General features: G+C 42.2%; 1 protein-coding gene and 1 long non-coding RNA gene across 2 annotated transcripts; one reads left to right on the forward strand and one right to left on the reverse strand.

Annotated features, from left to right (window-relative positions):
• Positions 1-10,857: 10,857 nt before the first annotated feature.
• Positions 10,858-24,201, reverse strand: LOC310764010. The gene is made up of 4 exons (XR_014548968.1): positions 24,082-24,201; positions 21,901-21,986; positions 17,153-17,312; positions 10,858-11,227 (listed from the first exon to the last, which is right to left on the reverse strand). It is a non-coding gene; the product is annotated as an uncharacterized lncRNA (long non-coding RNA).
• On the forward strand, positions 14,192-22,033 carry NPS (neuropeptide S). Its single transcript, XM_083617100.1, has 3 exons — positions 14,192-14,294; positions 14,418-14,499; positions 20,831-22,033. The coding sequence occupies exons 1-3, from the start codon at positions 14,287-14,289 to the stop codon at positions 21,008-21,010; spliced, it is 270 nt and encodes an 89-aa protein (XP_083473226.1). The 5' UTR covers positions 14,192-14,286; the 3' UTR covers positions 21,011-22,033.
• Positions 24,202-26,917: the final 2,716 nt, after the last annotated feature.

The raw sequence follows: 26,917 nt of genomic DNA on the forward strand, positions 1-26,917 counted from the left end.
CGCTTCAGGATGCGGATGGGGCTCCGGAACGGATCCCGTTCGCATCCAGAGGTACCACTGTACACAACAAGCATTCAGCCTTTGAGGAGTCACTTAGGTCAGAATTTGTTTGACATTTAAAGGTATATTAAGATGGTGTTTGGAGGGTGAGCAGAGAGAACTGCTGTTGGCTTAGCTTTTGGAGAAGGTGATTTCCCAATATGGTGAATTGATGCGTCTAGTGAATCCTATGTGGTGAACATTTCATTCACAGCCAAGAATAACACTGGGCAACAATTTTTTACTTTTTGAATGTTGTCTAGATTTCTAAAACTGATTTAGGGTATTTTTGCTCTGCTGAATCAGGAAATGCCATCCGTTTCTCTCCATCAGGTCAGGTTTACTGTAAACTGAATGGTGGGCATTGATAAAGGTAAAAAGGTAAAGGTAAAGGTACCCTTGCCCGTATGGGCCAGTCGTGTCCGACTCCAGGGTTGTGCGCCCATCTCACTTAAGAGGCCGGGGGCCAGCGCTGTCCGGAGACACTTCTGGGTCACGTGGCCAGCGCGACGAAGCTGCTCTGGCGAGCCAGCACCAGCACAGCACACGGAAACACCGTTTACCTTCCCGCTATAAAGCGGTCCCAGCTCCTAGCAGTTCGAAAGCACCCCTAAGTGCAAGTAGATAAATAGGTACCGCTTTATAGCTTAGACTTTGCTCTGCTCAAACCTAAAGGAAATCTTGGCTTGTTGCAATGGGGCTTAAAAGAGCAAAGCAATTAGGGAAAACAGCACTGCACCACTTTTTCTGACTGTGGTGTACAAATTCCGATAGATAGATAGATAGATAGATGATAGATAGATAGATAGATGATAGATGATAGATGATAGATAGATAGATAGATAGATAGATGATAGATAGATAGATAGATGATAGATAGATAGATAGATGATAGATAGATAGATAGATAGATAGATAGATAGATAGATAATAGATAGATAGATGATAGATAGATAGATAGATAGATAGATAGATAGATAGATAGATAGATGATAGATAGATAGATATAGATAGATAGATGATAGATAGATGATAGATAGATAGATAGATAGATAGATGATAGATAGATAGATAGATAGATAGATAGATAGATAGATAGATGATAGATAGATGATAGATAGATAGATAGATATAGATAGATGATAGATATAGATAGATAGATGATAGATGATAGATGATAGATGATAGATAGATAGATAGATAGATGATAGATAGATAGACAGATAGACAGATAGATAGATAGATGTAACTCCACAGTAATGTGGTCAGACCTAAGCAGCAGATATGTAGCTCTTGCCCAGACTCTGCTTTCCAAAATGATGCTAAAATGTGAACTGTTATTGGGGAATAAGTTCTACTGAACTCAGTTCTGAGTGATAATGTGTAGGGCTGACTGCACACTCCATTTCACATGTGGAGTTTTTTCCTCCTTCGTAAAGATCTTCCCTGTGCAGGACAACAGCCACACATCATCATTTCTCAAGTGTCATGTGAATTAATTTAGTCTGATGGCTTGGGCCAGCATGTACAAAGCCTTCTAAAATTAGTATAGCCAATAAAATATGTAATGTTAGAAACAACAGATTTGCCACCCTTGCAGTGGTCAGCCAGATGTTGATGGGAAGCCCACAAGCAATACCTGAGTGCAGCAACTCTTTCCCAAAAACTGGGAATCACAAATATAAGCTCCCCCCTTTAAATAAATTCGCATCCCCCCCCTTGAAGTCACTGAATATCCCCCACATTTTGTGGGTGGGTGTTGGTGTGAGTGGGTATTCAGCCAAGCACCACTTATAATCACTCGGTTTAATAGTGAAATATGGTTGTGTCTTGCAGGTACGATTCTTTTCAAACCTAGATACCTGACTGGAAGATTCTTTTGTATTAAAGTTGCCATTGCCCCTTGACATGAAGAAGAGGTGTGCCAGTAATACTAATGATGTTTGACTGTAAAAAACAATAAAACAAAAGGAAGCAGAGCACTTCTATCAACCATAAATATGCTCCCCATTATAACGATTTCAGGTTCAGGTGTAGTATTACAGGCATTTTAATTCTGCTGTGACCCTTCAAGTAGCAGAATGAGTAGATTTTCTGGGACATTTGTTTCCATCCTTGTTTCCATCCTTAGACTTTAATCTGGTATCTCCAACATGAAATATAAGATTTACAAGCGATTTCATCCTAGAGAGTTGTGGGAAAAATGAGTGTAGAGCATGGGATGGATAATTAAGAGCAAACAAATGATTTGTCCAATAACACCTTTATCTTTGTCGACAAAATGCTTCTGAGCAGATTATGAAGTTCTTATCTATGTTTGTTTCTGAAATGACTGTGACATTTTATATTGGCTCTGTCCTATTTATATTATATTATCTTGCATACAGAAGCCATGTAATGATGTTTCACTCTTCTGACTAGCAGCCTGGTCTAAAGATGTGCTACATAGCAGTTCGAACACACATCAAAGTGCAAGTGGATAAATATGTACCACTCTGGCGGGAAGGTAAACGGCGTTTCCGTGCGCTGCTCTGGTTCGCCAGAAGCGGCTTAGTCATGCTGGCCACATGACCCAGAAGCTGTACGCCGGCTCCCTCGGCCAGTAAAGCGAGATGAGCGCCGCAACCCCAGAGTCGTCCGTAACTGGACCTAATAGTCAGGGGTCCCTTTACTTTACATCAGTGCAGAAGTGCCGAGCATGTGGCATTTCAATCACTGCACCGGTGCAACATCACAAAATGTAATATACATGCATTGTAGTAATGTTACATTTTGGCATCATCTAAATACTCTCAAGCTTTACATCAGCATTAAGGAGAATAGAAATGATAACATAGAATAAGAACAAAGTTATATAACAGATAGTGGATGAAGGGGCCCTTATTAAATAAGTGGCACTAGTATATGAAAACAGCAGAGTAAGGAGCATAGGAAGTGGCCTTACACAGAGTTAGACCATTGGTCCATCTAAGCTCAGTAATGTCTGAATGAGTGGTAGGCAGACCTTTCAGGGGTTGGCTTCTCAGATCTACTTTGTTTTTACTTGGACCTCAGATTTACCAGTCAAATTTACCAGAGGTAAGAAAGAAATAAAGAGAGAGAGATTTACCAGAGGTAAGAAAGAAAGAAAGAGAGAGAGAGAGAGAGAGAGAGAGAGAGAGAAGCTCCAAATAAAGTGCAGACCAGGCAGAGGGCCTTCTTGGTAGTGGAGCCCGCCCTGTGGAACGCAGTCCCATCAGATGTCAAGGAAATAAACAACTATCTGACTTTTAGAAGACATCTGAAAGCAGCCCTTTTTAGGGAGGTTTTTAATGTTTGAAGTTTTAATACGCTTCTGTTATTTTTATTCTGTTGAAAGCTGCCCAGAGTGGCTGGGGAAACCCATCCACATGGGCGTGGTAGAAATAATAATAATAATAATAATAATTATTATTATTATTATTATTATTTCTGATCTTTCAGTACTAGAGCTGAGCTGACAATCCTTTCAGACTGAAGCCTAGTCCTGGTTAACTCACTTCATTTTCAGGCAGGGGAATTTAGGCAGGGGAAGTGCTAGAAGTGCTGCAGCTGCTGCAGCAAGGATCATTCAGTTTGCATCTTAAGGGGTTAATTCTGCCAACTGCTGAACCTGGGAAATTCCACTGAGCCGCAGCTCTCTCTCGTAGTCATTATTTGCTGAAAGATGTACACATCATACAACAAGATAGCATTCCATCCCCTTTGACAAGTGTAAAGGAGAAAGGAAAAATCTTAACATCCCTTGGTATATGATATTCTTGGCTGAGCCTTTTCATTGGATGAGGCTCTGTGGCTTATATTCAGACAAAAGGCATGTCAGGCTGGGCACTGAATTGTACGACAGCAACATTAGCTTTATTCTACACGAGGACCTTTATGCTAGCAATGATAGTCATCAAATAATGATCTGGTGCTGACATTTCTAGCTGTAGTAAAGCTCCTGGCTGTCACTCATCAATTTAACAAAGGGTAGCATCTGATAAGTGATGACTGGAAATATGTAGGCTTTGTGTTACCTGCTTTCACTCTCGCCTTCCTCACGCACCGCTTTTTGGTGTTCCTTCTCCCACTTGAAATCCGTGTGCCAAGGCTGATGAAGGATTTGATTTCCACATTTTCAGCAGAAATATATATTTTAAACGCCTTCCCTCTGCTCGCCGGGAAACTTTCCTTGATATTAAGTGGCCACTTGAAACTCCTCAGAGGCATTCTGAACCTTTCATGCTTGCGGCACCCTTTCCATCTCTTTGGGGGAAAATAGCTCCAGGTGCTTTTGCGCTGACTTGGGTAGGGGGTCTCTAAGCGGCAGTGTTGGCTAGCAGTTGGCCTGCTGTGTTAAGTGAGAGGCTGAAAGGATCCATGCAGACTGAAAGGGATGCTGCTGTTGACATTCTCAAGACTCGAGGGAGCTTTTCCATTTCTTTATCACCCTCCTTCGCAAATTGGAGAATCTGCCAAACTATTTCATTTTGCCTCCGAAGAGACAAAGGGACACATTAACCAAGTGTTGCAGCAGTATCTGAGCCCTTGCAGGGGCAGGTCCATATTAGCTACAGGAGACCTGAAGCTAAGGAAATGGGCAGAAGTGGCATTTGCAGCTCAGATAGGCAGCCAAATCCACAACCACACAGGCCATTCTACGGAGTGAAAAAGCAGGGTGTAGTTGTGCTGAAACCAATAGCCCAGGGGTCAACAAACTTTTTCAGCAGGGGGCTAGTCCACTGTCCCTCAGATCTTGTGCGGGGCCGGACAATATTTTGAAGGGGGAAAAGGAATGAATTCCTATGCCGCACAAATAACCCAAAGATGCATTTTAAATAAAAGGACACATTCTACTCATGTGAAAACATGCTGATTCCCGAACCATCCACGGGCCGGATTTAGAAGGCGATTGGGCTGGATCCGGCCCCCAGGCCTTAGTTTGCCTACCCATGCAATAGCCTGAGAAACATATTGTTGCACACCACCCCCAAACCAAGCAGTGTGAGATTCCATGGGTTTCAGGTGTTTACCCAGGGTTTGTGTTTACTTTGGAATGAGGGACAGCAGAGACTGTGGTGTCTTTATGATATATGGTTTATTTACACATATATGCAAGCTGAGCCTACAATGGAGGGGTTCACAGCATTACCACCCAAGAGGGCCTTGCTTGTCCCATATCCACAGCCTCGGATTCAAGCTGAAATCAAACATATATGATATATATGTGCAAACAAACCATATATCATAAAGACATCATAGTCTCCACTGTGCCTTATTTCCAAAACCCTGGGTAAGCGCCTGGAACCTCTGGAATCTTGCACGGCTCAAAGGTTTGGGGTGGGGGGATGCAATAAAATAGAGCAGTGGTTCCCAAACTTTTTTGGACTATGCCCCCCCTTGATTCCATAAACTCTTCATCACTCCTCCTTCCTTACACTGCAACAAAACATCCTTCAGAATAGCAGTTTGCACAAGCCACCAAGGAAGATAATAACACATAAAATTCAAAACAGTAACAATTAATTGCACATTTATTCAAAATCCACTTAAAACTATTTAGTTTAATTGATTCAGCAAAGTTGATGAACCAGTGCTTTTCATTTACACCTCCATTGCCGCCCTTTACCTGCTTGCCTCTTAACACGGCCCTAGGTACCGGTAACCCCACCCTGCTCCAGGTGGCAGTGTTACTGATGCTAGACTAATTTCCCACTGGGTTGAGACTTTCATTTTCAGTATAAGTCTGTTTGGAGCCAAGGAGCTACTCAACATTTGCCTTGGAACAGATGGGGACAGGATGTAATCCAGCATGTAGCAATGGTTGCTTTTGTAATAAGCTTTACTTTGAATGTATTTACCCAAGTTGTTATTTAGGCCTTCCACAGCACAGTTTTAATAGATGCTTTTTATTGCTTTTTTGTTGTAGTTCAATCCGGTTTAGCTGAAGTACTTGGATTTAAGTTGATTTAGCACCCATGCCTTCAGTAGGAACAGGATTGGCTTCAACCCTGGCATTTTGGCTTAACTAGTCTGTAGATTCGGCTGTACTGGGATCTCATTTTGCTTCCTTCTGCCAGTATGACAGCAGTTTTTTTCTGCCACTGCTTGAAATATTGATTTTCATGGTTGTGCTATGCCGAATTTTCTTGTCATTGTATGGGTACTCATCTTTGCTGTTCCATTCAAAACTGTTTGCCATCATTTCACAGATGACCGATGGGACATCTATTCCCGCCTGACCCTAAATTAAGTTTCAGCATTGACAGGTGTCTTCAACTGGAGGCTGATATCTCCTTCCAAGGTGGCAGTTCCCTTAGTAATCCATATGAGAAGCTTCACCAAGTCTAATTTATATTGACACGCGGGAGGGGAGGGGAGGGGGGGGAGGAGAACCAAGAAGATATGCTAATCGCTTTTCTCTGTGGCTCTCAGATTTGTTGTGTGCCTCTTGCTGCCTGTGCTGTCTTCCATATTAAAATGATACTTTATTATATCAGATAAAAGTGTACCAGCATTTTTGGAATTCCAAAAATAAACAAATAATAAAAATGCACCCAAACCCCAGATCATATTTTGCTTCTGTGGTGTTCAAATCAGGCAGAAACCTTCCTTGTCAGTTGGAATGCTGAAAATATTGATAGCATTTGGGGGTTGAAATGCTTGGTTGTGGTTAAGATTTTTATTTTATTTTAAGAAAATAGATTTTTCTTGCTGTGTGCCAGATGTTATGAATACAGGTTTGGTTGCTTCCACCAAAGTCCCTGAGGAAATTGTCTCTTTTTGCAAAAGGGATCAGAAGATGCATCACTTAATGTTTATGTCAGTCATGGATTGGGTCCCAAACTCAGTGCAATGGACATAATTAGCAGTTTCTGCCCAGAGACAGAGCAAACGCAGACTTGACTCGTATTGTGAGAATTATGCAAAGGAACGTATAGATTTTCTTCCCACGCTCTTCCTGAATATTTAAAGTATAATGGGATGGGGAAGGAGATGGAAGGAAAAATATACTTACATATTAGGAATTACGTTTATAAATAGAGAACTATGACTGAGACACATTAAACAGTATTTTTGCATCTTCTTAAGGCTGGAGCCATAAAACGTACCTGGACAAGTAATTTATATTTCTGTCATTCTCAGAGCAGATACTTTGGTAAAAACAGTCATGTCATGGGGTGTACTACTTGCCTGGTTATAATTTAGGAGCAAGATGTTCTGCCTTTGCTGTCAATTGTTGACAATGCAACATTATTACTATTTTGCTGCAAATTGTTGAAATGTCTGACTATAGGCCACACCACTGTCTTGCAACCTCCTGTGCAAGAGGATATATTTATACCTTAGATATGATAAAACTCCCAAAGGGTTAGTTTTAAAAAGCACCATGGGGAGACTGAACACCACCGATACATGTTGAGATCATCCTCCCCCAACCTGGTGCTAGCAGAGTGCATGGTCACACCCACAAACAAATGCACAATCAAACCTACAAACAGCTCAGACAAGCAACCAGCCTTCATCCAAAAGACACAAGCTCACTGTTCTTAGTCTCTTCCACCAATCCCACGCCCCTGTTTACAAGTCCTGGTCACAAGCTCTTGGTCATAAGCTCCTAGAGACTGCAATCAGCTAAGTGGAACTGCTGATCTTCATGTTCCTCAGATGAGGGACTGCTGGCCATTGGCCATAGCCATTGGATTGCTGTTTAGAAACCACACAAGAACGGGCCTTTCCAGCTATAGCACCAACCTCTGTAATGCCTTGCTAGACTAGGTTTGGGAAGCTCTATATGCATTGGGTGCTTCAAACATCTGTTGAAAACCTATTTGTTTAGGCAAGCCTTTTCTGATGTTGAGGAAGCTTGTCTTGCTGGTGGCATTGCTTTAAACCAATTTTTTTTTTATCATTGACAGACTAAAAGGGGATATACTGTACTCACTGGGGATAATTCATAATAAATAGGCTAACTACTGTTGTAATGGATATTGTACCCTGCAGTGCTAGGGCAGAAATGAATTTTCTCTTGTCCTTGGGTATTACCAGATTTTATTTTATTTTTTGAATTTCACACCATGAAATATGTAGCTGACTCCTTTCTCTTAGGCTGCGTACACACCATACATGTAAGGCACCCCCCCAGAGAATCGTGGGAACTGTAGTTTAAATGTCTAATTTGCACACAACCTAAGTACAGTGGTACCTCAGGTTATAAACGCTTCTGGTTACAAACACTTTGGGTTACAAACTCCGCCAACCCGGAAGTAGTACCTCGGGTTGCGAACTTTGCCCCAGGATGAGAACGGAAATTGTGCACTGGTGGCGCGGGGGCAGCGGGAGGCCCCATTAGCAAAAGTGCACCTCAGATTAAGAACGGTTTCGGGTTAAGAACAGACCTCCGGAACAAATTAAGTTCATAACCTGAGGTACCACTGTAAAGTGGTTCTAAATTACAGCAGCAGTTTTAACCCTGTGCTTTTTTACCTGGAAGTACAGACCATCCAATTTTGTTAGGCTTACTTCTGAGTAAGCATGCACAGGATTGAACTGCAAGAGTCTTATCCATCTGAACAGTCCCAAGACAAAAATATATATATATGCAATTGAATATATTCGTTTTTAATACTATGCTTCTTACGAGCATTGACAAGTAACTTCAGTCATGCAAACTGTCAGGAGAATATTTGACTATTTACATATTCAGCAAATCAAGCCTTGTTCAGAGAGTAAATCCTGTCATTTGAAGCCTCGGCAGGTACACTACGTTCAGCCCTAAGAGATAAGCGGATTAACTGGATGGTTCTGGTACAGTGAAAAGTTGTATAGGTTTGAGCCTTCTTTAATAAAGTTTAGCCTTGGTTTTAATTGTATCTGCGTTTACTGAGCTCCATTTTCATGCAAATTAAGGTTGATATCCTCTTCATGAACTCAGCTCTAGCAAGGACTTGAGGGATCAAACAGCAGGAAAGCGTCACAGACTCGTTGTGTGCTCTTCACCGTGGGTTCCATTCCCCATTTCCGAGGGCATCTGTGAATCCCTTACATTCCATGATCCATGTCCTCCAAAAGTCCTGAGCAAGGGCCTGTAGATTTATGATACAGATAGCGCAATCCTCCTGACACAGCTCAGTGCTGGCCAGGTGTCAAAAATCTGCTGGCACTGCAGCTATTCAGAAACTGTTCTTGATAGGTCATGCACAAACACTTATCCGATTGGTTCCAGCTTGCAACACTGAGTCAGTACTCTGGTCTGGACAAGCAAGTGACCACATGACACGTTCCTCCTTTTCTTCTCTCCACACTTTCCTTTGCCACCCTATTCTGTCTTAATAGATGAACACAGGGGTGGAGGTCCTCAGTCCCAGAGTCTGAATGTGGCCTTCCTGGGTCCTGTCTGTGGCCCGCAGAACTTTTCCCATTCCACACCCTGCTATGTGCTATGAATGTTTTTACCTGGCTGAGATGTGTCCTTGGACTCTAATAATGCCTCTCACTTGTCAGGATAGAGATTAAAGAGGTGTGTGTGTGTGTGTGTGTGTGTGTGTGTGTGTGTGTAAACTTGCCTACTGTGCACAGGTATTCATTATTCCACCCACTTTAGCCTCTGATGCCACTCACAACTGACATTTGGCCCGCCTGAAGATTGTCAAGAAAGAAATATTGCCATGTGGCCTTCGGTCTCAAAAGGTTTCCCCACCCTTGAGCTAACTGAAGCACCATTGACTATTTCAAGCCTTCTTTGTAATGGCTCCCAGCCACTTCTTTATGTATTTTAAGCACTTATGCATAGTGGTGGAGCTTCGTGCTCTGGCACTGGGGGGCAGACAACAGACGGGGGCGGGGCTGGCGCGCGTCCTGGGGGTGTGGTGCGCTGCCCATAGGGGCATGGCATGCATCTTGGGGGCATGGCACACCGTTCGTAGGCGGGAGGGGGCAGCTGTGATGCCACCCCGCCGGGATTGCGCTGCCGGGGGCAGTGCGCTCCTCCAGCACACCTCTTCCTCCACCAGTGCTTATGCATCACCCTTCCCCATGTCAGATTTCAGAGCAGTGCACACTTCAGTCAACAATGCTTTCTGTGTGTACCTGCTCCCACACTGATCTTCCACAAGTGAGTCGTGCCTTGACTTAAGTTTGATGCTTCAGCAAGACCACCTTTTCTGTTTTGTTTATTGTGGTTAGAAGTTTTTAAAGAGAAGAAAGTTGGAGGAAGGGAAGTGTTGTTGCACTTACGTTCCACTTGCAGGTTTCCCATAGGTAGTGTTTGGCCACTGTGAAAACAGGATACTGGACTAGATGGGGCAATGGCCTGATCCATATTTATGTTATTAAATAGTCCATCACATTATCTGTTCCTGCCCCCCCCCCATTTCTGTATCTGACTCTGTTTCATCTCTTATTGTTATTCTCTCACGGGGCAGAACCTGTTGTTGACTTATGCTTTTCCTTTGCATTCCCAATGCAAAGTCACTCTAGATCCTAGTTCTTTTCATTCCTGCAATGAAAAAATATCAAAACATGGGAACAAAAAGCTTCCATGGCTATGAACTGTGTGTAGAGCTCTTAAAACGTAATGATCCAAGACACTCAAGTATAAACCTTAGAACTATGGATGGAGGGGGATTTTTGTTGTTGTTTTAACATTATCAGCACTGAAGTCTCAAGGACAATCTATTACTGTGACACCTGTATTTTCTAAAGTTCTAATAGTCACACTAAAAAAAAGGCTTTGTCAATGTTTCTTTTATTCCTTCCATTTCCTCTAAAGCAATTTACTCTCATCTTTTAAAATACATGTTGTTGCTTCCCCCCTACCCATTCTGTGCATCCATTTAAGCTTTACTTATTTCATTAGACCTTATTCATGGCCAAATAAACAGATGGTGCTTGAAACATTATCGAGGAGACATTCTTAACCCATCAGCTAGTAAAAGCTAGAAGACGTTCCACTGAAGTGGTTTAAGCTAATTGTCTCCTAAAGATATCTGTTTTTAATTGCTGGTCACAAAATTAACACCTAGCTAGCACTCTGAATCTAACAGCCAGTTTAAAAGCAAAGGAAAGAGGTAATAGAAAGTGACCTTAGCTACATGTTGTGAAATCCTCCATTGCTCCAGCACTGTATTCTGTATCAGCATCCAGTTGCAGCTGATGGGAGTTGTAGTCCAAGCTGGCTGGAAGGCACCTGTTTGGGAGAAAGGCTGCTCAGTATTCTAGGGGGTGAAGAGTCCAGAAGTTCTGCAACTCTGAGTCCCATCAGCTGCAGTCAGCATAGCTAATGGTGAGGGGTGAGGTGAGTTGGAATACAGCAACATCTGATTGGTCGCAAGTTTCCCATTCCTGATATATATTAATAATAGCAAAATCACGCCCCAGTCACCTATCTTTATCAGCAGCACTGGGTTAACTTTTTCAAAGGTACAAAATATATTTGCTGGTGGAAAACACAGTCATGTAGGTGGGGAGGAGACATGATGAGGACTGAGCATGCCCAGTGAGCTCAGATTCCAAAATATTGCAAAGGAAGAAAACTAGGGAAAGGGCAAAAGGAATGCTGTACTCCTTGAGGAGTGCATGGCTGGCAGGAAACCAAAATAGGAGCACATCAAAGTGCAGCCCCACTTGTATAACAGGAAAAAAAACCACTGATTTATTTTGATATTAAAGAATGGTGCTCTTGACATTTGCTTTCCAACAACTTCAGTATTTATTGAAATGTCTATCTGCAACTTAGTCATTGAAGGATCACCTGGAGTCTGGTTTGTAAATAGCCCTTTAAATATGGCATATGCAGGGCAGGAGTAAGTAGGGCAGGCGTGGGCACAACGATCAGTCCCAATCTGCTGACTAGTGCTGGGTACAACCATTGCTTGCAATAGAGATTGGCTGCACTTGGGGGTTGCTTGCTAGGAACACCATAATGCCGCTGATTCCGTCAGGGGTTGAATTTGGCACCAAATGCAAGGCTCACTTGCGAAGGAATAAGCAGGACAATCCTGATTTTTCCTTTCTAGTCATGTGACCCACCCCTCGCAACACCTGTGATGTCGGGGTGGTGCAGGGGGGCATAATTTGGGGGAAATGGCCCCATGGTCCAACTGAGAACCCCTGCTGGGTACCATAGGCTGGAGGTTACCCACTTCTAGTATAGAGTGAACAGGTGGGCTGCACTTTTGTCCTACCCCACAAAGTTTCTTTATTTATCAGTGAAGTGATACAGCTGTGTGAGAAGAAGCCCCATGAGCTCCTGCTTGCATGGAGGGGTTCCCTGCAATTGGCTCACCCACATAATAAGCTATCCCAAGTCTGTAGAGTTTCTAGTCATGAGCAAGAGCTTGTCTGTTTGGCTTTCTTCTGAATTTGTCCACAGCCAGAGCACATATAACCTTTGCTCTACTAAAAAACAAACAAACCGATGTGGGTCATCTCACCACACACACCGACATTTGTCTTCCAACATTTGGTTGGAATTGCTGAGTATCTCAGTATAAATATTACATTGGCTTTCACTGTGCCAAGTTGGCATAAAGACAAGCTTGCTTACTAGTTTTCTGGAATTTGTCGATCGATTTGTTTGGCTTCAGGCCATCACAAGGTGCAAACTGGAAAATGAGCCACCACTGGCAAGTTGCAGTTCTGATTCTCACTCTGTGATAATGGAAATCCCAGCAAGATACTGAAACAACAGAGAAAGACAATTTGAGAAACAGAAGGAGAAGCTTCATTCTAACCAAGAGCTGGCCGAATGCTCGTGATTAGCAGAAGCGAGTGCAGAGCTTTATAGTAGGAACATGACAGATTGTTTAACCTTTGGTGAACCAATCCCTTCTTTCCAAGGGCTCTGTGTCCTTTATGTGACTATGTGTTGCTGTTGTTTAGTCGTTTAGTCGTGTCCAACTCTTCGTGACCCCATGGACCAGAGCACGCCAGGCACTTCTGTCTTCCACTGCCTCCCACAGTTTGGTCAAACTCATGCTGGTAGCTTCGAGAACACCATCCAACCATCTCGTCCTCTGTCGTCCCCTTCTCCTTGTGCCCTCCATCTTTCCCAACGTCAGGGTCTTTTCCAGGGAGTCTTCTCTTCTCATGAGGTGGCCAAAGTACTGGAGTCTCAGCTTCAGGATCTGTCCTTCCAGTGAGCACTCAGAGCTGATTTCCTTAAGAATGGATAGGTTTGATCTTCTTGCAGTCCATGGGACTCTCAAGAGTCTCCTCCAGCACCATAATTCAAAAGCATCAATTCTTCGGCGATCAGCCTTCTTTATGGTCCAGCTCTCACTTCTATACATCACTACTGGGGAAACCATAGCTTTTACTATACGGACCTTTGTTGGCAAGGTGATGTCTCTACTTTTTAAGATGCTGTCTAGGTGACTATGTGTGTAACGGCAAATTCTGTGCCAATGAAGCCAAGCATCAAAATGCCTCTCCCTCCCTAGACTCGTTTGACGCTGCAACCTGTGAGCATCTTCTGTGGCCAGGCCAGGGTGAAATAGGGTTGGTGTGTGTGTGCACACACACATGGCAAGGCTGGGAGAGGCCCCTGGGATGAACCTGGAATCTTTTGCATGTAAGGTGGGTGCTCTGACACTGAGCTACAGGCTTCGTGAGAGTGCCATTACTGTAGGATTACCTCAGATTGGTCCATGACACACCTGCTAAGCTGACCATCTAAGATCTGACCAAATTTAGTCCCGTTCCTATTAAAAATTGTGCACTAGGGAAGTAGGCAAAGTGCTGTGCGAATATCATGTACAAATTTTAAAAATACAAATCAACCCTGGAATAAAAATTCTTTAAAATATTCTTGCTTAATAAATTGGTGTGGGGATTCTCTCCCCCCCCTTCCCTTCCAAGCCCTATATACAACACCTTTATACAACAGTACACCTTTATAAAACAGTGTAGACATTGGGCAATTTGTCCCACAGAGACAAAGGCCAGGTGTGAATGATTTTAAATGCCTCGTTAAAATGCCATGCTTTTAATGGCAATGTTGTCAGTTTAGTCACTTGGTATCTCCATGCTGGGAATGAAGCTGCCTCCTTGCATCTCCCCACTCCCATTTAACAAGAATAAAGGCCAACCGGTGACCAATTAGTCAGACTTAAATGCGATTTGGTGACATTTTTGCTCCTGAACCTTTGGTATAAAATGGTTGTTTAGGAGTAAGATAAGGGGAGTGCTTATACAGCTGTGGATTTCTACTTGCAGCTGAAAGTTTCATAAAATAGAATAGAAGAAATGATCAGGTAAATATATCAGATATATGTTTGGGGGAAATTATAGCATCGTGTATAAAATGCCATTTGTCTTCTGAACGGGTGTTAAACTAATATGTGGTGGTTTTTCCATTTTGGGTGTTTTTTATCCAGTCTCCTCAGGCTAAATGTTCTATTAATTCTCTGGATCTCGGCAATGCAGATGTGGAGGTGTTACCCTCTTGTCCCTTCTACGGTAAGCAATAAACCTTACTTAGCTAGAGATATACTATGTAATTAATTTTTAAAATATCATATAAAACTCCTTTAAGCACCAACATTATGAAACATACTCAACTTAATTCTGTCAAATGCCCTTTATGGAAGTCTAGCTATGGCATTACATAGGACCTGTTCTGTTAAGCATTTTTGTGCATCTACAAAAGCTGTAACAACCTTCCACTTATTGATTTCCATGAATCCAGACTTTAGTCACTTTATGTGAGGGATGCTGTTCCAGTGATTGAAGCGTGAAACTGAGAATTAATGTGTTCGATGCTATAAACTTGATTTAGTATGGCTTCTTCTCCACCCCGCCCAATCACTTTTCTCCTATATATCTATCTAGCAGTGCAATCTGACTTATATTTATTTATTAAGTAGTAAGTCTCCTTGGATTCCATGGAACTTTCCCCCAGATCAGTGTGTGTAGGACCTGTATAGGATTGCACTACTTATATCTTTATTAACTTAAAACACTGATTCTGTGATGGAGACCAGATAGATTTGAAGAAAACAGAATGGTTTTAATGTTTTGGGGGGTGGGGGTGGGGGTGGGGAATCACATTTTAACAAAGGAGCACAGTACTAATATTTTCTGAAAGTTAAGGCTGTATCTAACAGCGGAAAGACTCTACTTGGTTAAGAAGAGAGAGTGCTAAACCAATTATTTCTCAAAGCTTAAGATGCACAGGTGCAAAACTCATTTAGCAGATATCTGAATAATAATGCAAAGCATCCCACTCATGATTCCTGGGAACTAGTTTACCTCACACAGAACAACAATGTGCAGCACCTTTAGCATACTCCCCCCCCCCAGCATCTAAGGATTCTTGGCGGGTGGGTGTGTGCTTTGAATATGCTTTAAATGTGTTGTTTTACATTCAAAACTAATAGTACAGTCTCAGTGTTAGACAAAATATTGTTGGAGGGTGGGGGAATCACTTCCATACACGTGGGCAGCTGCTCCATTATTTGTAATAATAAAAACATTTATTATTATTTTTTGTTATTCCACACCTGAGCCTTTAAAAAATATCTCATTAAAACACCACAACATTCCTATAGGAAACTAAAGATGATATTTCAGCACTTGCTTAATTCTGGGAATTCATTCTCAAAAGCTTCACTGGGATTATTTATGACTTTGGGGGAACGGTGTATTTAATATTGCACGCTGTGTCGTGCAATTTATATTTTATATTCTCCACAACTCTCTGAAGGAACAGCGAGAGACTTTCCTGGGGTTGTGAAGGGATCTGAATCAGGGTTCCCATACCAAATGGACTGCATTAAAAGGTTCCCTACCCTGGAAGGAAAGTCTTAGACTGATAGAAGAACTCCTTCAGAAAAGGCTCTGTCGGTCAGATGAAGGGAATGGTTGGATACAAGCCATTGTATCCATCTCCCTACAACTGAGAGCCTTTTTGCTGGTGCTGGTTTTCTAGTATAAATCACCACCCAGCTGCTATTAGCTGAACAGAAGAAAACATAAATGCAGTTGGATTGGACCTATAGTGAACAGCAGCTCTGGGAAATGAGTTGTATTGGGGAATTAGGCTGGCAAAGCAATTTGGGTCTTTACTCCCATCAAAACTGCCCCTTCAACATCTGCTTTTGGAAAAGGACGAAGACATTAGTAGATCCAGGCACACACATTGCACCACACCATGTGTAGTTTTGCCAGGGCTCCAATGAGACTCAATTTCAAGTAAAGGTGTTGATACCTTCTAGTCACATTGCTTTTGAAGGGGATGCGTGTGAGCATCTCCTTCCATACTATGGTCACATCCACACCATACTGCTAAAACCTTTCCTACACTAATTTAACACCTATGACAATTTCCAGCAAAGAGTCCTGGGAACTGCAGTTTGTTAACAGAGCTGGCAATTGTAGCTCTGTGAGGGCTTTCCTATCAACTCTCAGCATCCTTAACAAACTACAGTTTCCAGGATTCTTTGGGGAAAGTCATGGCTGTTAAAGTGGTACAAAAGTGATTTCAACAGAATTGCAACTTGCCATGTATTTTTTTAAAGCGTGACTAGGGGTGGGGTGGGATACGCTGTCCTTGCTCCCATCCCAAAACATGGCAGCAGATGCTCTGACTTGTATGTAAGGGGGAGATTTTTATTAAAGCAGGAGAATGGTACAGACTTGGCAACAGGAAAAGAGTAAATACAGCCCACAAGGCAGAACAGCCTGATCTAGAAGAAAGGGCTATGATTCACGGGTCCAGAATCAGTGACAAACTTTTAAGCCAAGGTGGGGTGTGAATCTCTATTCCAGTGGGAATGTCTAGCCTGCAAGTGGGCACTACGTCTAGGTGGATGGGACTCCTCCCTTTCTAAGAGGCTTTGCCTTGTCCTGGGAGAGAGCACCAGACCCCTCCGAATCATGCTTGGCTACCCCAGGTAGTGACTCATTTTCCTTCCCATAATCTGACAGTGCTCTCTTCCCCAAAGGGTTTCCAGGAGACCCACAAGGTAGGCATCACCCCAGGAGTCATAAGGAACATCTGCAGCATGTGGCACAACCAAAAGGGCTTCCTTTTGTTGTAGTCACTGGCATCCTTAAGATCCATAAGTAAATTCATGGAATGAAACAGATTGTGTGGATTTGCAATACCTACCGGGCAGGAGGGAACAGCATCACAGCCAGCTGTAGAGTAAGACCATGAGCAACTGCATTCATTAGCACCAGAGGGTCCCCTTGTGCCCAATCCTCACGTACAAGACGCAGTTTATCTCCAAACACACCGTGCGCTGAAAGATCCTGCTGCTCCTAAGTTTCTTTGGACCAAAGCCAAATGACAAGTGAGATAAATTAATTTTCTGTGAATCAAAAGAAATTACCACTGAAAAAGCAGATATATTGTCCAGGATGATCATCGATGCTTTGTAATACTCAATTAGACTGTAGTTTTATTACAGTAATTAAGTCCCGTGTTTCTGTATATCCCACAGCTGTAAGAATATCTTGTAGAATTCTTCATTCTCCACTTTTCTTCTTCTAGCTATGTGTAATATTGTCAGGAAACCACCACCTGCGGGAATTTGGTCACTCCTTTTACACTGGGTCATATGTAATCTGACTGAAGCTTCCTCCACTAGACTCTACTATAGTGTTACAGTGCTGCTTCCAGTACCTTCTCCTCCCAAGTTGTGGCATGCCTCTGAAAGATGGCTTAGGAGGAAGGAAGACCCACAACACCTTAGTGGTCCAGCACACACTTTGCTTGCAAAAGATCCCAGGTTCAAGTTCTAGCATCTCCAGGAAGACATTTAAAATGGCTATATATATGCAAATAGCACCCGTGGAGCAGGGATCTGATCATTAGCAGCATCTCAGCAGGTATGGGGAAGGAATGTAACCATTTCCTCCCCAGCTCCTATCCTGAGGAAACTTCATCCTCTGAAGTTGCTATTTGCATAAGGAGGAAACGCCCCATTGGCACCAATGCAAATACACATTTAATCTTGCAACTAGTTTGGCCTTGAAACTGTGCAGTGTCATTGCCAGTCAGTAAAGCAGCAAACACTGGGCAGGATGGACAAATGGTCCAGGTTTGTAACTCCACCAAACTTGGGAGTGTTCATTTCAGTGCCCATTGAACTTCTTCCTGTTCAGACAAGTAATATACACTGTATATAGGTGGGTATCACAGAGCTTGAGTCTAGAACATGTAACTAGAAACAAATGAAGACAAGCTTTTGAGGAAATGAAATGAGTAAAAATGCTTCTAAATGATATAATCCATCTCTGCATCGATGGTGGTTATTACAGAGCCAGCACTAAAACATTAATTGCAAGGATAAATTGGATCCAACTTGGGACAGATAGCATCTTTCAATATGGGTGTTCTCCATCTCTCACACACACCTTTTATGGAATTACCAGGGCCATTTCTGGATTTATAGACAACCTGAGAATCAAAATGGATGTAACAGTGCAATCCTATACATTCAAAAGTAAGACTCAATGAATTCAAAGGGACTTAGCTACCAAATTTAACTCCCAACTGGGGGTCAGTGGGCCTCAATGAAGTGGTGGAACCCTGCTACATCCAAAGTCCTGCTGCTCAAACTGGCCAGGGCAGATGATGAACACAGCCCCCCCCCCTAATTTTTCTGCTGTGCCAACTCTAGTCAGTACAGCAGAAGCCAGAGGTAGTCTGTTAACAGCCAATTCTGCCCGGGGGGGGGGAGAGCAGGGGGGCTCAATCATGTAGCATCTGGCACATCCTAACCCTCCACCTTCAGTAGGTGGGAGTTAGATTTGCTCTGCGCTTATATTTATAGAGCTGTAAATTAAAAGTACTTTCATATTACAATTATGCAATCACCTTTTAATTAATAAAATGCATTGCCTGTATAAGTGGGACCCATTAGTCTGCCCCTTGTATTGAATTTCAATTAAATATCAATAAGCTTCTGTTTCTGTGCAATAATTATGAGGTTTGTTGTTGGGTGGTTTTTTTTGGCCAGGATATTGATTAGTGGTCATCCATTTTTAATAGCATTCTTAATGGATCTCATTGCGAGAATATGAATCATTAAATGCATTCATTGTTTCATTACGCACACGCACACACCATATTCATTGTCTATTTGCCTTTAAAATGTATTATAAAATATTCCAAACCCTGTGTGGTTATTATTACACCTCTGGAAATTCAAGAGCCTTTGCATTAAGCATGTTGTAAGTGTTGGGTATTTCTGGAAAGCGAGGAAAGCCCACAGATGGTTTGGCCAGTATCCCTTGAGATTTTTAGCTCTATGATTAGAAAACTCCAGGATTGGGGGTGGGGAACCCCAGGACTATTGGGGGTACAACTTAATTTTTAACCCATGAGTCCAAAACTAGATCTATCTAGTCCAGCCCCAGCCTGGAGGTGCAGGCAGCTCATGCTTCTCAGCTAAAACGAAGTCATCAGGCCGGGCTTAGGCACTCAGCATCCTTGGCCAGCTGCAGGACCCCACTGCCTCGGCCCACTAATGATGCCAGCCTACCTCCTTTAGATGATTTTACTAGTCCTGTCCTTTGGGTAGCACTGGGTGACTGAACCTAGAATCCACTTAAATTTCCAACATTGCCTGCAACACAGTGTTGCTCTGGGACATCGTAGGAAATTTAAATAGTGGCGAGACAGAAAATGGAAAGGTCTGCTGGTCAGAGTATTTAAATTTCCTCCCCACAAACAGCTTGGCACTTTGCTGAGCTGTGCTGCTTTGGGGCTCATTGAGTCTCCCATCAGTACCTGTCGCTGGCAGCTGCATTGCCACAAATCTCCCATGTCCTACCTTGCCATGAGAGCCACTGTTTCCGTTTTCCACATGCTGGTTTTGAGGAGGGGCCAGATTGTGCGAACTATGTGATAGGGCAAGGACTCAAGCATGGGGCCAACAGTCTATCAGGTCAGGCCCTATCCACTGGTCCCATGGCTTGGAAGGGCCACTTACCAGCCTCACCTGACCATGACACCATTCACTGGCTATGGTGTGGACAGCAGTGCCACTTTTGAATGGAAGCTTAGCTGCCATTCACAAGTGCTGCCACGCATTCATTGCTGAAGCATGTCTGAGGGCCTGGTCAGCTAAGGTGAATAGCATCTTAACCCTCAAAGCTGTGGTGGACAAAGCATATGGCTGCCTTTAAAGGGAGAAGACCCAGGTTCCAAGCCCTGGTCAGCAATTTCACAGGGCACAAGAAGTTGCAATTTGTCAGCCTACCTGAGTTCAAAGGGTGCTAGTAAGGATAACATGTCAAAATGGTGTTATTGTGTGTCTCCCTGAGCCCTTAAGACAAGGTTGGGGAAAGATAATACCTCAAAGCCTCATTAAAAAGCATCAGCCGTGCACTCTGAAGCTTTGACTATATAAAGGTATTTTTTTTCCTGTCAGCACGTACGGTTAGATGATTAGTCACGCACACAAAAATCAGCGACAGGAAAAGTAGCCCTATCTTAAAAGAAAGCCAGAACAATAGAACATCATTAATGATACAGTAAAATGGCTTGCTTCTGAACACAGGCTACAGTACTAACAATTCTTCCAGGTAAGCTGTGCTTTCATATCCATGGACCTTATGAAAACCTGACATTCTATACCCTTAATCTACAGCTAATACAAATTCATCCATGTCTTTTTAAGCCTAAATGAGTTTGTGTGTATACGTACATATGTGCCCCTGTCACAAGCATATAAATCCATAACATGGCTTTTCCTTATCTGTTTTTTTTATTTAAAAAAAAACCAGACAAACAAACCAAAATCTTCAGAGCAATAATCCTTTTTCTTTGAATTGCCAGCTGTCTGGGAACTCTGATTACTGTCTCCTCCTGCTCAATAGTTGCCTAGCCAAGGTGGATGGGTCCGAAGAACTAGCATTGTTAAAGCCTTTTCTGGAGAAGTCGTATATTAAGAGGTCCTTTCGGAATGGGGTTGGCTCAGGAATTAAAAAAAATTCCTATCAAAGAGCCAAGTCATAAGCAAGTGCTGGAGGAAATACCTACAAATCAGAATGTATAAAGTTAAACTGAATGTGCTTTAAAATTGTTTGTACTGCATTTTTAGATGAGAAATGGAGCCAACAGAGACAAATGTATCAGCGTGTTCATAATGTAAACAGATGTTTATTTGAAATGGTACAAGCCAAGTGAAGCAAATGTGATTGTTCAAAGGCATTTCTTTAAAAAAATAAAAAATAACAGCATACATTTTTGCGTTGATATAAAAAGTGTTTTTGGTTTCATTCCACCTGTTAACAGATGTCTTAACACAAATATGGGCCTTGTGTTTTGTTATGAACCATTTGGAACCTGTTGTGAAGAAACCAATTTAATAATCTGAATGTGCTCATCTCTAGTACACAGAAGCGCTGTTTTGTAATTTTGCTGACACAATGCTCATTTACATGAAACCATTTTAGTACAATCTCATTCATAGAAAGCACTGGGTATTTGGATAAATGGAAGTTGCATGGAACAGAAAGCCAAATTCAGTCTGCAGGGGTGTCAGGAAACCAAGCGTTCTTCAATACAGGTTCTACAAGAAAGTGTTTTGAACTATATTTTGGACAAGTTAAGTTTTTAGTCCCAGTATTGACGCCAGTGAAAGTAGATTAATGCGCATGACATATCCTTCCCCTAATCATTATATAGATTATCCTCTATGTACAGAATCATATATTCAGATGAGCCAACTATCAACTAATGGGTGTGCTATAACAGAAACTAGTCTAGTTTCCTCTTTATGTCTCTGCATTTATTCCTCTGCTGTACAAAAATAGACCTGGTTAGCTGTGCAGTCTCAAAACATTGTAGATTTTGTCAACAAGAAAAGGTCATCTGCTGAGTTACATTATTTGTGTGACTTTTACCTTGTGGCCATTTCCTCAGAGAAGTGATGTAAGAATTTCTGCATGCTGGCATAAAGATGTTATGAAGGCATTCGATTAGCTGCATTCTGAAAGCAAAGCAAACATATTAATCATTGTATGAGGTAAATTCAAAACTTCCATTTAAGCTTTTCAACAGTAATAATTACATTTGTAAAAGCAGATGTAAAATCTGAATAATAAATTTGAGTTGTCTTAAGTGCATAAAAAGAAACAGCATCATCTATCATTGTTTTCATATGAATAAAAACTGTGTACAAGCTGAAGGGTGGACATTTTTTGTGGCACAAATTGTCAACAAGAGTTGGAGATTTCTGATTTATCTGAACCCACTTGGGAGGAGCATCTTTGGTATATTTTAGAATGCAGACTTCCTTCCAATGCAGGGGTTCCCAAACTGGTCCATGGACCACCAAAGATCTGTGAGCTTCATTCACGTGGTAAGAGGGGTGTCCATAAAAATATAATTTAAAAAATCATTAGGATGTAGCACAGCACATTAAAATAGATACATCAGGCATTGTGGTCCACCAAGACCCTCAACAAATTTCAAGTGGTCCATGGGGGGGGGGGAGTGTGGGCACTCCAACTCTAACCTATGTTAGCCAGAATTATGTACAGTGTGTCAAACAATACTACCAACAAAAAAAACACACAATAATGTTGTTCTTTTGCTCCCAGATCTTTGGATACCAGTGGTTGGGAAGTACAATATACTGGTAGCTTAAAAGTACGTACACTACTAAGAGCCTTTTTATGTATGGAGAATCCCCATGTCAGCAGGGGAACACTGCTAATTCAAACTTTGGCGGGGGGGGTAGGCAAGATGCTACCAGTGGGCCTTCTTCTCTCAGTGGGCACACATTCTCTTCTTCCTTACTGCTGCTGCTTTGCACATACCTTTGCTTCTCCCTCCGGTGTCATTTAACAGTACCCTTCAAGACAGGGGACAAGGTGTGCTGAGATTACTGTGCAGAGCCTTCTTCTCGCTTGTCTCAGTGCTTGCTTGGAGAGGGCAAGTGAACAGCAAACATCAATGAGAAGGAAGAGCAGCAGGGCCAGGAGTTGGATGCACAGATTGCAAATGGGCCTCAGCATGCACCCAATGTTGCCAGCTCTGCATGGGAGTCCCTGAGGCCAATATTGTGATGTAAACACAAAGCAACTTTGGGGACCAGACAGGAATGGGGACATTTACAACACAGAGAAAGGGAAGACTGTGAGCTTTTACCCACTGGATTACACTAGAAACCAGGCACGCCTGAAACCAATTGCAACCATTGATTTATAAGTCTGTCTTCAGAGTGGCTTCCATACACAACAATAGACAAGCACAGAAATTTGTTGGGGTGATTCAAATGGAAGCCTAGAATATCACTTGGTTACCTTTCTTTCTTTCTTTCTTTCTTTTTTTCTTCATGTCAGCTTGAGCAGACTTGAGATCATAATTGCCTGAATGGTTTAGTATATTCCCAAGTGCCATCCAGCCTGTAATAATCTTTTCACATTCATCCCTCACTATCAGCTGAATTGCAATCTTTACTTATAGTAAACTGCTCAGATGGCTGGTTTAACACTTATACCTGTGGTTGGGCCAAATTCCACTATTTCAGAAAAGGCTAAGAGCCATCATCCTATCTATCTATATTGAGATCAGGTTAGTATTTAGGTACATATTGAATAATTACAATCCATGGTTCTGTACTCACAATCATTAATTTTTGCCATCCAGGAGTGTCCTTCCTATTTTCCTATATTCATTCCTATAATATTTAAACAGTGAGATCACATGGGAGATGCCAAGGACCAGGATGGCTTTATAAGCCAGTGTTGTCCTTCTCTGTTGCAGAGTGGGGAGCGGACACTACTTTGCTGAATACTCTCAGATGTTTGGTAGTGCTAATGTTTTGGAATAGCATGGAATGTATCCATATGGGAGCAGCAGTTCTCCTGTATCTTAAGAACTGGCCCTAATGTGGTTTAGAAAAACTCTAGTCAACCCATAATCATGCAGTGATGTGACTGGGAAATGTCCAGCTTTTTGTTTCTTTTTATTACTGCTTCACCACTTTGACTCGAAGCATGACAGGATGGTTATGAGCAGAGAAGTCTAGTATGCAGCCAAGGTCGGTGAATCAGACTCCAAGAGGGGATTAATCATACCAGTCTCTTCTGGGCATGAGATTGCTGCTGCAAGCGATTGATCTGCTTCTCTTAGCAGTTCCCTCTGGGTCAGACTTTAGAGGCTGGGTTCTTGTCAGCCACTCCTCTAACATTTTCCCTGCAAGTAATGATACAAATTACAGCGTTGCCCAATATTGAATGACCTTGCCCTGTCATAACCTGCATCAATGCCTCAATCCAAATAGCCTCTTGTTCACAGTAGTGTTTCAAATTGCAACCTATGTGGTTTTTGTGTGCATGTGTGAGAGAACACCAAGCCCGAATATAAAACCTCTGAAACAACAACATGAGAAATGGGGAAAGGGAACATTTTTACTGTTTGCAGCTTACAGGCAAAATAGGCGGTTAGATAACTAGATATATAAAGCACATTATTTAACTTACAAGATTGAAATTTAGTTATTGTAATGGCATACAGCAATTTGATTATTGCCATGCACATTTTGAAAAGGAGGTTCTTTCTGTTTCGATATGGTAATTTGCTTTTATTTGCATATATATGGGTAATTTAGTATCACAAACCACTGTAAGCATAATAGGAAAGAGCCTCCTGCCACTTTTAGATCTAAACGTCATTTTGATTGCAGGAAAGAACAAGACAGATGTGAAAAGGGTATATTAGTTATTATTAGCACAATAAAATACAAATAAAAATCACTGCATGGAAGGAAACTGGCACATACATTACAAAGCAAATCAACACACCCCACCCCACTGCTAACCCCCTGTGTATTCCAGGACTTAGACGCATGAGCTTTTTAAAGCGAAATGTTAACATGAAGTGTCATGTGGGAATTAGATGATGGATAAACTGCTAGAACCTCAGTTCTAAGGACAGTTACTAGAAGTAAATCCCATTTAATCCCCAGAATTGGTTTCCACGTCACATGCAACCTGATCCTATGGATATGATCTGGGAATTAAGTCTGTTGCAGAAGTCAGTGGGGCTGACTTGTAGGCATCAATGCCTTATCTGTGCATGAAGCCTTGTCTACACATGCAACAGAATGAGGTGATAAGAGTGGGCTGTACTAGTTTAGACTGCAGGTCGAAGGTAATCTCTTTTCTTGCTCAACCTTGGAAAAGAAATAGTTCATGCAAAAAAGGTTGAGGACAAAGGTACTGGCCAACACACACACACACACACACACACACACACACACACGAGTGCCTCTCTATACATTCCCTAATCTTTACTTAGGTTAGCTCTTTCACTCACTAGATTTAATACCCTATCTTCTTCACTGTTAATGCAATGTATGGCAGGAATCTCAGCTGCAAAACATCAAGATCTGTGTCAGGAACATACATTTATTTTTAAAAATTATACACCACCCATCATTATATAATTCCAGGGTAGTCTACAAGAGGCATTAACACAACAATAAACTAAAATAATAAATACAACAATCCACAACAGAAAACATATCAATTAAAATAAACTACTTAAAGCTATGTATTAAAAAATCAGCAGGTGCTTGGCAGAATAAATAGGCTTTCAACCTAGAACACAACTAAGATTGGTGTCTGTTGTATTTCAGGGTGACGTTGGTTCCAAAAGTTGGGTGCCACAGCAGCGAAGGTTCTTCTCCTTGCTTGCTACAAGATGTTCAGATGATGGAAAACCCAGTGAAGCACCCTCACCAGCCCTGCTTTGTAGAAACTAGCCTACTGAACAATGATAATATTAACATCAATTGCTCCACCTACTTTTGCCCCCTGACCCTGCCCGCTACTGGCATGTGGAACCCAGAAGACTGAAGCCTGCACTACAAAATGACACAAAAGATGACAGCAGCAAAAGAAGTAACAATGTGTGGCTCTAGCCACGGTGGCCTCCTCTGTTCTCTGGCAGTGGGGTCCTGCTCTGTCAGCATAGACCCACTGAAAAAATGGATTTGTTTGACAAGTGCATTGGTATCAGTGGGTCTGCTTTGAGGATGGCTAATATTGGATGCAGTCATACGTGTACAGGCAAGCTTCAAACACTGTACACTCCTTCAGAATGCAGTCTGGGCCATGCAAAATGGCACATAGAAAGCAAAGGTAATGTTGGTCCATAAAGGGGTGGGGACCTCCAATATACAGTCTGGCGATATGTTTATTAGGACTGGCCAAAATGTCACAAATGGACTGAGTTCTGCAGAACTCTATAACAGGCATCAGGCAAGTGGATGAGTAGAAAAAAATTAGCAAAATTAGGCTGGATGTTATAGCCAGAAAGTCAGCTTGTAGACTCAGGGCTCGTCCACACTTCTGCTTATTCCACAGCTTTCCTCCAGGGAAACCTGATGGTTATTGCGAATCAGAACAAATGTCAATTGGGTTTTCTGAGCATTGATTCAGTGGTAAACAGTCGGTTTTCCCCAGGAAAGTGAGGCAAACAAAAAGCAACTCAGACCTGTGGCCTAGAAAGCACGGGGCAAGCAGAAATGTGGATGTTTTGCAATGGACTGTGCAGACTAAATAAACCTTTTGCCCTGCTCTTTGTAGACACAGGTCCATTCTCAAAAGCTCCATGTCCAAGTGTTTGTGTGTGTTTTGGGGGCCTCAGAACTTTATCCCTGCAAAAAAACAAACCCATGCTCTTTAGCTCTCTGTCAGAGTAAACGCCAATTCAGGTTTCTTGCAGATTGAGTTTTAAAGAGTTGGCTTTCGTGGGGAAAGCTCCAAAGCAAAAAAAAAAAAGGGGGGCACTCAGACCTGGAGCTTTAAAGTGTGGACTGAACCTGGAAAGGCAAGTGTGGATAAGTCTTTAGTCTTTTAAGTGTTACAGATGTCTGGTGTAAAGAAACAATAGCCGCTGTATTTTGGG

This window comes from Podarcis filfolensis (assembly GCF_964270895.1).
Source record: "Podarcis filfolensis genome assembly, chromosome: 5".
Lineage (NCBI taxonomy): Eukaryota > Metazoa > Chordata > Lepidosauria > Squamata > Lacertidae > Podarcis > Podarcis filfolensis.